Source organism: Copadichromis virginalis, linkage group LG14 (assembly GCF_057382275.1).
Source record: "Copadichromis virginalis isolate Kocher_CV1m ecotype Utaka linkage group LG14, C_Virginalis_male_GT1.1, whole genome shotgun sequence".
Classification (NCBI taxonomy): Eukaryota; Metazoa; Chordata; class Actinopteri; order Cichliformes; family Cichlidae; genus Copadichromis; species Copadichromis virginalis.
Window position 1 is genome coordinate 27,264,206 of NC_140631.1, and position 13,445 is coordinate 27,277,650.

Here is a 13,445-nt window from a genome sequence, read left to right on the forward strand (position 1 = left end):
TCTGCATGTGCAAGACGAACTACAGCAGCAGATGACTGTAGGTCTGTCTACACTAGCAGATGAATGTGCCACCCCCCAACAAAAGGAGGGTGCCACTCCTGTCAGCTAAAAACAGGAAGCTGAAGCTTAGTGATACATATAATCCCTGAGATATTTTAATATAAGAAAAAGAACTGCAATCCTAACTGTATGTCTCAGTTTTACACGTTACATGTTAAAGAAATGCCGCTGTAGCAAATGAAAGAAATCTGACTCTTTAGGCTTAAACTGTAAGTAGTGAGTGTGTAAAATGACAGAAATCTATTACTTATTTACTTTGGTGGTAATGGCCACGGGGAATGTCTGTAAAACCTATGAAAATACAAATAAAAGTCCCAAATTAATGTTCGCCTTCAAATTTTCCAACACTTTCCAGGAAGCCGAATTGAAGTGTTTGGGTTAAGGGCAATCTGAAGGCAAGAACAAGAAGATGTACCTAACAAAGTGTTGTGTTGTTTACTGTAGTTCCTTTTGCGCTCCATAGGTGGCGATTACGTCTTTACCCCCCTACAGGCACCACAGAAGAAGAAGCAGTGCAGTTTTCAGTGGAGATGTCCCGTAAAGAGAAGGGGTTAAAATTAAACATTTTTAAAAGGAATAACGCGGCAGTGGAGTTATGATAAGCTTGCTTCGTTACTTCATTTTTGTAGTGTTTCTCTGATGTAGCTGTAAGTGGATTAAAACGAGTTTTACGACAGAAAGTGAGGCGTTACAGGCGGCAGTTTGTGTCTCTGTTGTAATTTATGATGGATTAAAAGCTCCACTGAACATCTCCAACATGTCCGGCGTGTCTTCGAGCTGCGGGGCCGCTGCGTCTAGGAGCTGCGACCCCCGGAGTCCGCCGAGCTGCAGCTAATGATGGGCTGCCGCTGTGCTGCAGGAGGGCAGCGTGCTGTGTCGGATGTCCCCCTCGGCTTTGCTGCTCAACAGCCTCCACTTCCTGTGTGACTCTCTCTCCTGTGCTGTTCTGCAAAGCCGGTTGTGACACGTAGCTGTAAGGACCGCCAGGAGCGGCTCTGCGCGTTCAGTCATGTCCAGGTCCGGCCGGAGGTTCAAGCCGCTCCAGCAGAGCAGCGGGGGCGGCGGCTCGCTGTCCGGCTGTGACCGGGTCCGGATGCCCCGGGCCCGGGTGCTGCTGTTCTGCCTCCTCGGTGTTCTGGTGCTGGCGGTGGTCCTGGGAGTGTACCTGTCCAACGACACCGTCACCGGACATGTGAGCCGCGTGCCAGCGGTGGATCTGAGCAGAGACAGGGTAAGAGCTGCGACAGGAAACAAACTGAAGCTGTGCACACAGCAGGACTGATTTTATCCCCACAGACGGTCATTATGACACCTCACTGCAACCAGACCTGTTCAGTCACAGCTGTGCTACGGGTTACTTCAGACCAGTACTCCAGGATAACTTAGCTTTTATAAGAATAACTCAAATACAGCATCGCAGTCATTCCAAATCTAAATGATCAGGATCTTAATACGAAAAATCTGGCTGATAACAGCGGCTACTGTGGAGTGAGGCAATGCAAAGTTTGAATCTGGGTTTGCAGCAGTGGAGCTGAATCATATAGTGCTGCAGAGCATCTGTAATCACGCAGATGAGCCCATAGTCATTTTTACATAACTCGGATCATGCTGAAGTAATTACTGAGCTTAAATTGAATCATTGTCTGCTTATAATAACTTTAAAGTGTGTCTGTGAGCAAGCTGATGTTGGCATACATGCAAAACAAATAAAGAGCCAAAGTCATTTTATATATGAGCTAAATTTTTGTTTTTGTTTTTTTTTTTCTTTCTTTCTTTTTTTTTTTTTTTTTTTTTTTTTTTTTTTTACCAAAAATAGATTATTTTACTTTTATTTTAAATGAGCCAGGTAAAACATTAAAGCAGCAGGAGCCACAGTAACTATTAGAAACACAATCACACAGATAGATGCAGAAGTGAACACAGCACCAGATTATATGTTAAAAACAACAACAGCAACAACATCAAAAACCCAACTAACTTTCAGTCAAACTTGACACCTGAAATTCACTCAGAGCTCTGAAACAGTTTCAGTTTAACCTAAAAATGAATCTTTTTGAATAGAATTACAGAGGCACTGTTCATTTTTAATGGGCAAAAGACTCGAGCTGTGAAAACATAATAATAATTTAACTTGCAAGGCCAAACCGATGTGAAGTCAGGCGTATAGTCTGCAGGTGTGATTCATGATGAGTCAGCAGTTTGGTGGGATACTGACACTCTCAGTGCAGTGGCTGATATCAACATAAAAACAGCCAGCTGTAACATGTAGCATGTCGGGTGTGACATGCTTAATGATGATTTTCAGGACGTCTTTATTCATCAGTGAGTGCGTGTCCCGTGTAGTACATTGATACGTCTTATATTGCTTGACTTGTGACCATTGCAAGACAATGCTGATTCTGTGTAGCAGTGTATCACGTAGCACGTTTGTGAATCTAAGCCCTTTGAGAGGAGTCATGTGGCCAAGAGTAGCATTTTCTCTATCCTGTAATATTGACTGAAAATGAAAACTACTATTATGTAGAGGCCTACTGCTGTTTCTTCTCCCTGCTGCTGCTGCAGTCCTGACTGGGAGGCTCTCATATGAACAAATTTCACTGATCTCACTCTTTCTGATTCATATTAAAGTCAATTTATTTCACTTAGAAGTTCTTGCACGGATCTGCCCTTCGCCAACGATCAGCAATGCTACAATTTTATATCCCACGCTCAGTTGACGGGCAGCAGTTCCAAGCACCACTTTGAGAAGTCGACATCTGTTGTGATTAAACGTGCTACATAAATAAACTGACGACCTGTCTATTTAGACGCTCGGCTCCATTAATAATGAGCGCCGCAGCAGCGCAGGTGTGCCACTGATCATGTTTCACTCTGCAGCTTTTACCTATCCTCATTTTACTTTACTCCTTAGTCATGGCAGTTTAGTTTGCGTTGCCCCAAATCAGAAATAAATTACAGATTCCTGCAAATAAAAAGGTGAACAGAGCTGCTCATAGCTTCTGATCAGCAGCCCAAACCCAAAGATGTTTAATTTACTTTCATATAACACAAACAAAATCATCTTACCTTCATGTTTATGATTTGGGATTTGAATGAAGCACAAAAAGAGCTGCAAGTTTTACAAACGTCACATATGCTCTTATGTTGTTAAGCACATACAGCTGTGGCCAGAAGTTTATTCTGACTCATCACGGGCATGACTGTCATGGTAATTTTCAGCTTTTAATAATTTCTTTGAATTGTTTTTTTAGCCGTGTTGAATGATTGTACAGCATACAACTTTTAATTAATTAAAAAACAAGAGTTGTGTGCACGAGCTCAAATATATACACACCCCATTGATATTTGGTTAAATGTACCATAGCAAGTTGCACCTCAATCGGACCATCACAACACTTCTGGTTGGATTTTGGTAGATTATATTTAAATTGTTTGGTTTCCTGGCTCAGATCACTGTCAGCTACCATGCCTCCATGGTTGACAGTAGGGCTGTTCGATATAACGAATATATATCAGATGACGATATCAAAACGTCTATGTTTCATTTTACGCTATCGTTTGTTTCGTGGTGTCGCAAAAATAAACTGCTTACGGCAATATTTTTTCATCGTTTTGATGGTCACTGTAGTGGCTATATTAATTTCTTAAAGTTCTCTCTTTCTCTTATATTTAATATAACCACACTACAGACGGACAAGCGCCTGTTTTTATGCGTTGTGGTTAGCAACAACGACGGTAACAGCATCGCGTGTCCGCTTGTTTATGTTCCACATAAACCTTTCACAATAAAGCTCAGGATCCTGTTGAGACTTTTCAAAATAAACTGAATCACGTGAAAGAGCAGATTATTTACGGATGAGAAGTAAAAGAGAGCCGTCAGGTGCTAAAAAATAAACCTTAGACTCAAACGTTAGAACAGGCTTTTCCCCGCAGCACGCTGTGTAATAAATACTCACAAAGAAAACGGCGGCTGTTACAACTTATGTCTAAAAATGTATAGTTTCATGCATCTGTTAAAAGACTCGACTCCAGCTTCATGACGCGCAGCTGGAAACACTTCCCGCAAGACGAGCTGCCCGAGAGTCACAGAATTTACAGAAAATGTTACATTTTTGTGATTTATATCGTTATCGGACGATAGAATTCTTATATCGGGATATGAGATTTTGGTCATATCGCACAGCCCTAGTTGACAGTTGCCACAGTGTTCTTAGGTTTGAAACCCTTTACCCAAATGTACCCTGGCAATTCTCAGTCCATGGCAATATCAAACTAAGTTCATTGTGGACAGTGACACTGTGGCTCTCTTCCACAGCATGTCTTTTATCCTGTTTTCCTTCTCCCACCCCAACCGGTTGCGGCAGATGGCCCCGCCCTTCCATGAGCCTGGTTCTGCTGGAGGTTTCTTCCTGTTAAAAGGGAGTTTTTCCTTCCCACTGTCGGCAAAGTGCTTGCTCATAGGGGGTCATATGATTGTTGGGTTTTTCTCTGTATGTATTATTCTAGGGTCTAACTTACAATATAAAGCGCCTTTAGGTGACTGTTGTTATGAGTTGGCGCTATATAAAATCAATTGAATTGAATTGACACTGGCGTTCCAGCAGTTTACACTTATTCCTGAACATCTGAGGATGACAGTTTGAGTCTTCTTCCAGATTTTGGAAAAGTGGTGTGACATGAATAAACTGTTGATCTTGGACTCTGCAGTTGTTCAGAAATGGCTCCAAGAAACCTTCCCAGCTTATGTAAATCTACAGTTCCTTTGACTTTCCCATTATTCTGAATATTGGTCAGTACAACGATGAGTGCTGTCAAAAGCAATCTACCAGATGTAGTCAATCACAATCACTGAAGAAGTACACTGTGCATGTAAACATTTGACCACAACTGTATTTTTGGGGCCCTCCTAAGAGGTTTTGGCTTTCCACCGAAGAAAACCCATGAGGACTGTGCTAAAAACATTTTTTTTTTTTTTTTTTTAGTAGGGGTTAATTTTTCTTTGGCTTAAATACAGTTTTCTGTAAAACATTGCCAAAAACAACAGGAAACTGCACAGACTTGTCCTTAGTAAGGTAATGCAGACTGTTTGCCTGAACTGTGTGTGGGCTAGTTTTGCTTTGGGGCATTGAACCTTCGATAGTCAAAGGAAAAAAAACATGTTGACAAAATAGTTAAATGGAGAAAAGGAGGTGTAATATAAACACTGGAGGAACTGAATGATCCTTTAAACCCATCAGAAAGGACGTGAACCTCTGGACCACGAACATGTGGAACGTCCCATGCTCGTGTTTACAGACTGTTCTTTTTTCCCTCTCCTCCAGCTGTCCCACAAACCCAGTAAGTGCTCTCCAGCTCAGATCCGCCGTCTGGCCTCTCAGGTGGACGGCACTCGCCTGTGGGAGGCTCACCTGCGGCCCATCCTGATAGAGCGCCTCCCAGGCACGCAGGGCAGCCTGTCTGTACAGCAGGTGGGTGTAAATATTTATAGCTTCCTCACTTTTACACATTCCCCCCTCATCATTAACTCCCTGCTCCACTTCAGCACATCACCTCCACCCTGTCCTCGCTGTCTGCTGGCTGGTCCATAGACCTGGACTCGTTCCAGTCCCCTACGCCTCGAGGCCAGGTCACTTTCACCAACGTCGTGGCCACTCTGGACCCTTCGGCACCTCGACGGCTGCTCCTGGCCTGCCACTATGACTCCAAGGTGCTGCCTCCAGACCCGCGAGCCCCGGAGAAGGTGTTCCTGGGGGCCAGCGATTCTGCAGTGCCCTGCGCTATGATCCTGGAGCTCGCCACCTCTCTGGATGCTCAGCTTAGGTCATTCAAACAGCAGGTGGGTTTTGTGTTGGCTGAATTTAAGCAACAGACAAAGCAGATGCTGACAGATGTGGTTCCCGCTCACGATGAAAAGTAAAGGGCTGAGATGCTGACGAGAGTCTTTCTTATTGTGTTGTTTCATCCCTCTGCTTCTGAGGCCGCAGTACTGGGGAGAAAATGCTGACTCGAGCACTATCTCTCCAGAGGGCTGTGATTTATGTAGTTACCGTAGAAACACACACTGCAACAGCACTGCAGAAAGAGAAACTCAAGCCCTGCTTTTTTTTCCCCCTCACAAATTTGATTACCTCTGCTTTCTATGTTTTTCCTCTCAGAAACTTCCCGTAACTCTCCAGCTTGTGTTTTTCGACGGCGAGGAGTCATTTGAAGAATGGACCGCCACCGACTCACTGTACGGCTCGCGCCACCTGGCCGAGCGCATGGCCAACACGCCCCACCCGGCAGCCTCCTCGCACGCCAGCATGCTTCAGGCACTGGTGAGGAAGCTGCAAGCAGAAATATGTTTCCTCTGTGGTCACACTTACTTCCTGAACCAGACGCGCTCCACGCTGTCCTTCAGTTTGCACAGCTTGACTCCAGCCACGCTTTGGTCAGTCAAATCTGAAAAAGTTTCCACCTCAGACTCAGCTTCATACTTACATCTACAGGCTCTTAAGGAGAATAATGAGCCTTTTTAAGTCAGTAAATATTCATAATATGAAGGTAAAATGTGCATAAACTCATTTAAAAAACATTTTTGCACACAAAGGTCATGAGAAAGGATTATGAGAAGGTCAGGTGAGAGGGTCATGGAGTGACCCTTTGACTTACATTAACATTTAAATTACTCTGATTAAGACAAATGCCAGCTCCCGTCTCTCTAACTTCATCTCTGCAGGATCTCTTCGTGCTGCTCGACCTACTCGGTGGTCCCGATCCGCTGATTGCGAATCACTTCGATAACACTGCACGCTGGTTTGACCGCCTGATTGCTGCAGGTAAGCGTCCGCCGTAACTCCTCCACCAATGCTTGAATCCCTCCTGAACACTTGTAGACCCGATCTCTGCCTCCTCCTCCACCTTCAGAAAAGCGGCTCCATCGACAGGGTCTCCTGACGTCTCACCCCTCAGAGCAGACCTACTTCAGGAAGGATGTGTATCTCGGACCCGTGCAGGACGACCACATCCCCTTCCTTCACAAGGGTAGGTGGGAACCAGGAGTGTAGCCTGTATACCCACCCCCTGACCCCTGCAGCTGGAGGTCATCCCTCAGAGTTATTATAGTCGAAGCAAGCCACAAGACACTTCGATTAGGACTGCAGCAGCGATGCTTTCCATGAACAAAGACACTGGCAGTCCTGTACTGGTGTATTTGAATGTTTCTTTGCCTCGCTCGTGTAATTACAGTCAATCCGCAAGGGTTAAAATTTAAGAAGTTCAAAACAGGTATTGAACCTTTTAAGCTCAGTACTGTAGCACATGTCTGCCTCCAGGGATTTATCTCCTTAAAGAAGAGAAGTCACTTTCTTTAACCCATGCTCAGTCATCATACCTGCCTTCGTGTCTCTGTACAGGCGTCCCCGTGCTGCATGTCATCGCCACTCCCTTCCCACAGTTCTGGCACACACTGGAGGACACGGAGGAGAACATGCACCGCCCGACGGTGGAGAACCTGACGAAGGTCATGGCTGTGTTTGTGGCGGAGTACCTGGGCCTCTGAGCGCTGAACGTAGATCGCAACGGTCCGAACAGGACTGGCGATAAACAGCGACGTGAGGAAGAGGAGAGCCTGGTGAAATTAAATAAACTGGAATCTGAACTTTACCAAAGACGTGTATCTGCTGGGCAGTCCTCGGGTTCACGTGGACAACGAATTGGACACAGCTGAGCAAAGTGTGTGAAGTGGATGGTTAAAACTTTATTACTAATACACATGCTGGGGAGCATCATACCTGAGAAGCAGCTGGGAAATGTGTCTGTGACTCTATATTAATGTTTTTGTTCTGTTCCTGTGAAAGAAAAAAAGCCGTATTAGCCTTATTGATGATTTAGCCTGTTAATAAGAGATGGAGATGCTCTTCGTCTTCTTGAGAGGGACCTGTTGTGCTCGTTTTCAGCTCCGAGATTTTTCTCTCAGACTCTGCTCAAGTAGTTTTGCATGATTTACTGATCACATGCAGCCTGAAACAAGCCTCTCCTTTTAAACTGAGCTCATTTTGATTGGCTGCCCATCATAAATAATAGAATATCTGCTCTCAGTGACATCATTCAGAGCCAAGTGTAGAAAAAAAACTGTGAAAAAGCGCATTTAGAGCACTCTCAAGCTTGAGCTTTGGCCATATGTAATAGGAGCATCCACAACTGTAGCCGTTTATGTATACATATGAAAGGAAACCAGCAAAAGCACGACGGGTCCCCCTTTAAGAACAACCTGTGACGAGCGCTGCTGCTGAGGACGCTTTTCGTAGTTTATCTGTGAGTACCTTCTCCTGACTTTACCTTCACATCAGTGAAGATCCTCATGGCCTTGGCTGTTATGAAGTGCCAGCAAGATGAAAATCATGAAGATGTTACTATGGTAAAAGATCACACCGCAGTGATTGTGAAATTATTTTATTCAGGTTCTCTTACAGTTTCAAGACATTTCAGGAAGTCGTAAACACTGAAAACGCTGTCTCCTGGTTCAGTGTGTAACCTTTGGGTATGATACATGTGGGTGCAGTTTACCAGCATGTACCCTTTAATAAAAATAATTCCCTGATCGTTATAAATGTTTTGATTTCATCTGTGAATGCAGTGTGGAGATGCACCTTTATGCCACACCTGTGATCCAGTCTGTTGGCTTTAATCTCCAGACGTCTGATGTCTGTCTTGTGTGATATTCTGTAAACGTTTAAGTCTCTGTAGGGGATCTGCTAGGTCTTGTTTTGGTAATAAACTTTCAATGACAACAGAAATTATGATGATCCATCAACCACTGGACAGCTTAAACATCTTGATGCCCTCCACATGTGTGGTGCAGTGGAGGAGGCAGTGGATGGAAAAGGGGTGGAGGTGGTTCGCTGCAGCACTGGGGACTGCCTGGAGGTGAAAGGTCGTTGTCAGAGGATGGGTAGGCTTGTTCTGAAGGTCCTCGAGAGCCTGTCTGAAAACTGAAGGATCATGAGATTTAGAAAAAAGTACAGATTAATGTCTTACTGTAGCCACAAGGTGGTGCTATTATGCAAAATTCAACGCGTGCGCCACAGTGATAAATTCTATTTACGGCATGCCAGATTAAAGTCTCCTTAAAGCGTTTTGTAGAAAGTACAACCCAGTTAAATGCTTCGCTTCACATAGATGTTTTTTTTTTCTAGTTTTAACAGGGGAAAAAATCGTTCAGCCATTCGCTTGTTTTTTCCCCACAACGTTGACTCGAACTTTCAGAATTATCAGTGAACCCTATCACTATGTGCATGAAATGCATATTAACTAAAATACCAGTTTCTTTAAACTGATATGTACTGCTTATGTAATTTAGTTTGGTGATAGAAAAAAAAGCTACTGGAAAAAAGGAGGAACTATTTTATGCCCGACTATAAGGTAAGAGAATCGAGTTAGCTTATGGTGGCAATGTTTTAAAATCACTCGGCGATTTTTTAAAAATCGGTTTCTTAACGAAAAGTATAAAATCAATGATTTCTGTAAAGACCCTATTCTATTCAATTTTAAGTTAAAGGTATGAGTAGGTGATTTTTTTTTTAGTCATTAATTTAAATTATTACAGAAAGCACAAATCCCGATTTTTATTGCTTAATGCTAAACGCCAACGGTTTGTTTATTCGGTGTATCCATTCGCTTTCTGTGGGCCACTGATGGCGCCTTCCATTAGCAGTCGCAATTTCCCTGTTCCCAGTCAGACGTTTCACCTGCAACATACACTCAAGTCTAACCTCCAATTTGACAAATCGGAGAAGCCCCAAAGCCCAAACTACGATTTAGCAATCCAGGATGGCAGCAGTGCGCTTAAACATAAGTAAAACTGCGTTTTCTTTCCTGTTTTTCGTACGTCGCTCCCAGCTCCGACTTTCGAGGTAACTAGACGCGTTCATCACTTTTTATTATTAGTATTAGTTTACATGGGGGTTCTTTGAATGATAAGAGGACAGCAGTTCAGCTTACAGCGACCTGGTGCCCTTCACTGACCCGGTAAACTCCGCTATGCGGTCCCTCTGCCGGCGGTTCTTGAACCAGTTGCTGACCTGGATGGCGGTGAGGCCGGTGGCTGCTGCTAGCTCCCGCTTTTCTCGGGTGGAGGGATACGGCTTACGGCGGTACCACTCCCTGAGGATACTCCGAGATTTTTCCTGTTTGCAGTTAAATAAAATAAATAGTGAAATCTGGACATTATTATCAGAAGATATGTGAACGATCCAGAAACTGTAATAGCATCTCTTATTAGCTGACGGGCCATGTGCATCTCTGTGTCAGGTCTTTTTCCTATTTCTTACATACATGACTTTTAGATACCTTCCTTCTACTGAGATTTGTTTTTGTCTCCACATTTTCAGTTTCCTCATTTTTTAAAGCACACATTGCACACCCCTGCTGAGCTAAACCTTTCGACTAATTGCAAAAACCCCCCAAACCTTTTATGCCTGTCAAACTATTATCTTTGGCATTTCTCATAGACTGAACTAGATTGAAGTGCCTAAAGATACCCCTTGTAGACTGCACTGGTCCATCCTTGAGTTAGGTCAGTGTTAACTGGTTCCAAATAACTAACCATCCATTCTCTTCCACTTATCCTTGTCAGGGTAGCAGGAGGGCTGGAGCCTATCCCAGCTATCACAGAACAAGAGGCAGTTCACCCTGGACAATTTGCCTAACCCCACTAACTGCATGTCTTTGGACTATGGGAGGAAATCGGAGTACCCAGAGAGATGTTCAATCTCTTCTTGCTGTCAGGCAACAGTGCTAACCAGCACGCCACCGTGCCGCTTTCTGAATAACTAACGAACACATTTTTTTTAAAAACAAAACCCATTCCTCTGAAAATATTTTTAATCCTTGTAGCTGACCTAAGTGAAACAGCAGCCAGTGTCCAAAGAAAGACTTTGAAAAAGCTTCAGAAAACCTAGAGAACTATTAGTCAAGACCACTTTAAAAATTACAAGTTCTACTCCTTAGAAGCAAAATATAAAGAAATTAGGGTGGCTCGAGATTTGCATAGCACTGTATTTTAAGCCGAAATACAATGGCATAGATGCAGCATGCTCCATAGAAATGCTTAAATTAAGTATGTGAGTAAAATACCAAGTTACATCCCACTGGTCCCATAATGCTCTGAACCAATAGTTTAAGATTAATAATACTCTTTACTCACAAAAGCAGGGTGGGACAGTTTATATTTACATATAATTAGATTCATTACTATAAAAATACTTGAAAGATAATGTTTTATGCAAAGCACAAAAATATAAATTATATATTTATGCTATAGAGGTCACATACTGTATTAAAGATGCAGTATTCCTCAGATGTGATAGTACACGACTTGTACATAGTAGTATTAGTAGCCCACAAGTGCACTATGCTCCACTTCAATCAGTGCCAGTACACTACTTGATTAAATGCAGCTCACACTTCAGTTACTTAAAAACATGCAGTTTTAGTGTTTGCCTACCTTGAAGCAGTAACTGGTCTCCTCTCCGTCCCAGATGGTGTTTGGTAGAGGAAATTTTCTCCTCACGCGGTACTTCCCCACAGCTCCCAGGGGTCGGCCCCTCTGCCTCTCCGCTTCTATGTAGTGGGCTTGCAGCCAGAGCTGCTGCAGGAGCGGGTGGCTGCGTGCAGAGAAGGGGAAGCCCTCCAGCAGGGTGTAGAGGTCTGAGAAGCGCCCTTGGTGAAAGGCCACCGCGGCTTTGGCTTTTAGCACGCTCTCAAGCTCCCCGGGGCACGAGGAGGAGGAAGCAGGAGGAAGAGTGCGGAGGAAGCTGGCGAGACGATCTATGCCGCCGCTCTGCAGCAGGACCTCGCACACGCAGGTGACCTGCTCTGCTGTGAAGATCATAGCTGCATGGATGGGTCCTGAGGCGCGAGGTGAAAATATCTTCTCAGGAGAGCGCCAAAGCCTTCCCTCTATGCCCTTGTGTGTGTGGATGAACAAAAACTAAGTAAACTGCATGTGTGTGTAGCATTACTCATCATACCCCGGCACAGGTAACCTGAGACCATCAGGGCTATCATAACACACCATGCATCCCCTCCTTCTCTTGTACAAACACATGCATGCACAAGCTCACACACATTTTGGTCTGACTTGCACGCAGAGTCAGAGCACGATGGTTTCTCAGTAAAAGAACACATTTGAATAAAATTTTCTTGCCAAATTAGAAGCAAAGGTTGTCACCCCCCCTCACTCGCAATAATCTACAGTTCCAAAGTGTGGCGCATGAGGACATCCACAATAATCACAGTCTTTTCTGTAAATGTAGTTTATTACAGTATCATGTAATATAAAAAATAGAATGCATTTGAGTACAAAAATGAGAAGACGAGGCACAAATGATCCCTTTGAAAACTCAGAAACAAAAACAAAGCAAAAACACACGACATCTTTGGTTAAGTCTGGAGTCATGAATGTTACACGTCAGGCTGGAGAGTGAAAACCAATCCAGGAACATGTGTGCGTAAGCCATGCAGGCTTTAATGTCAACATACTTTGGTAAGAAATGGCTAATATGAACAAACACAATGAAAACATTTTCCTTTACCCCCCCCCCCCCAAACAAATTTAAACACTCAGCTAAATTCAGGTTGATTTGTCCAAGCTAATGTCCTGGAAGCTGAGCTTGGAAAACCTCACGTTACAGCGTGAATTGATAATGAACATTTCCTATCCACAGCTTCTCCTCGAGGACTGTTTTAAAAACTACTAACTGATTGATGCATGCCTTAAATAGATTAAATGAGACCAACAAACACACACACATTAATGTAACTATACGTGTTTTTCTGATTTTTTTTGTACCATAATTGGCCAAAGGTTTGACCGCTTACCTGTGTTATGACAACAGAAAGGTCACACAGCTTTGATCGAGCTGTACTCAAAAATTTAACAATATCTCAAAAACACGAACCACAACTTCCTGATTAATCTTCTTGGCTCCTTATCTTTCTGTGTCACTCTTACCAAGAGACTGTGAAATGAGTCCGACCGCTGTCATAACACCGTGGCAGCGCAGCGTAAACAATATGTGAATGAAATGTGCAAAATATACAACAACAACAAAATAAAAAACACAACTGAGCTATGACCACACAACCAAAAAAAGAAAAGACACGTTTGTGTATCACTGAACAAACTCATTCATAAACGTAGACACAAAAGAATCCATATGAAGTGAATCCAGGTATTTGGTTGAGTACATAGCAAATATATATATAGCACGTTTTAGTCAGAACATCAATAACATCAAACGTGTGAGCTTTAAAATAAGGCACTTATAAGTATTAACATGCTGAGATGTTAACAGGAAACATCGCAACATGTTTTAGTGTAATGCTCTGCTGTGCTTCCTTTT

At 43.4% G+C, this 13,445-nt stretch overlaps 2 protein-coding genes across 3 annotated transcripts; one reads left to right on the forward strand and one right to left on the reverse strand.

The window, feature by feature from the left end:
- The first annotated feature begins 553 nt into the window (after positions 1–553).
- Positions 554–8,642, forward strand: qpctla (glutaminyl-peptide cyclotransferase-like a). Its single transcript, XM_085430232.1, has 7 exons — positions 554–1,291; positions 5,382–5,528; positions 5,603–5,896; positions 6,216–6,377; positions 6,779–6,878; positions 6,967–7,083; positions 7,455–8,642. Exons 1-7 carry the CDS (start codon positions 1,070–1,072, stop codon positions 7,598–7,600), a joined length of 1,188 nt encoding a protein of 395 aa, XP_085286358.1. The 5' UTR covers positions 554–1,069; the 3' UTR covers positions 7,601–8,642.
- Positions 8,530–12,014, reverse strand: six9 (SIX homeobox 9). 2 transcript variants are annotated; one of them, XM_085430236.1, is made up of 3 exons: positions 11,546–12,014; positions 10,066–10,226; positions 8,530–9,032 (listed from the first exon to the last, which is right to left on the reverse strand). In XM_085430236.1, the coding sequence occupies exons 1-3, from the start codon at positions 11,930–11,932 to the stop codon at positions 8,867–8,869; spliced, it is 714 nt and encodes a 237-aa protein (XP_085286362.1). In that variant the 5' UTR covers positions 11,933–12,014; the 3' UTR covers positions 8,530–8,866. The 2 variants fall into 2 exon arrangements, with proteins under 2 accessions (XP_085286362.1, XP_085286361.1); XM_085430235.1 differs by having other exon boundaries at positions 10,042–10,226.
- Positions 12,015–13,445: the final 1,431 nt, after the last annotated feature.

Bases quoted from the DNA above. Each gene is read 5' to 3' on its own strand.
- qpctla (XM_085430232.1), top strand. From the start codon at position 1,070: ATGTCCAGGTCCGGCCGGAGGTTCAAGCCGCTCCAGCAGAGCAGCGGG. The intron at 6,879-6,966 runs GTAAGCGTCCGC...CTCCACCTTCAG, and splicing joins TGACCGCCTGATTGCTGCAG to AAAAGCGGCTCCATCGACAG. The intron at 7,084-7,454 runs GTAGGTGGGAAC...GTCTCTGTACAG, and splicing joins CATCCCCTTCCTTCACAAGG to GCGTCCCCGTGCTGCATGTC.
- six9 (XM_085430235.1), bottom strand. From the start codon at position 11,932: ATGATCTTCACAGCAGAGCAGGTCACCTGCGTGTGCGAGGTCCTGCTG. The intron at 10,227-11,545 runs GTAGGCAAACAC...AACTGCAAACAG, and splicing joins AGACCAGTTACTGCTTCAAG to GAAAAATCTCGGAGTATCCT. The intron at 9,033-10,041 runs GTAAGCTGAACT...ATGATCCTTCAG, and splicing joins GTGAAGGGCACCAGGTCGCT to TTTTCAGACAGGCTCTCGAG.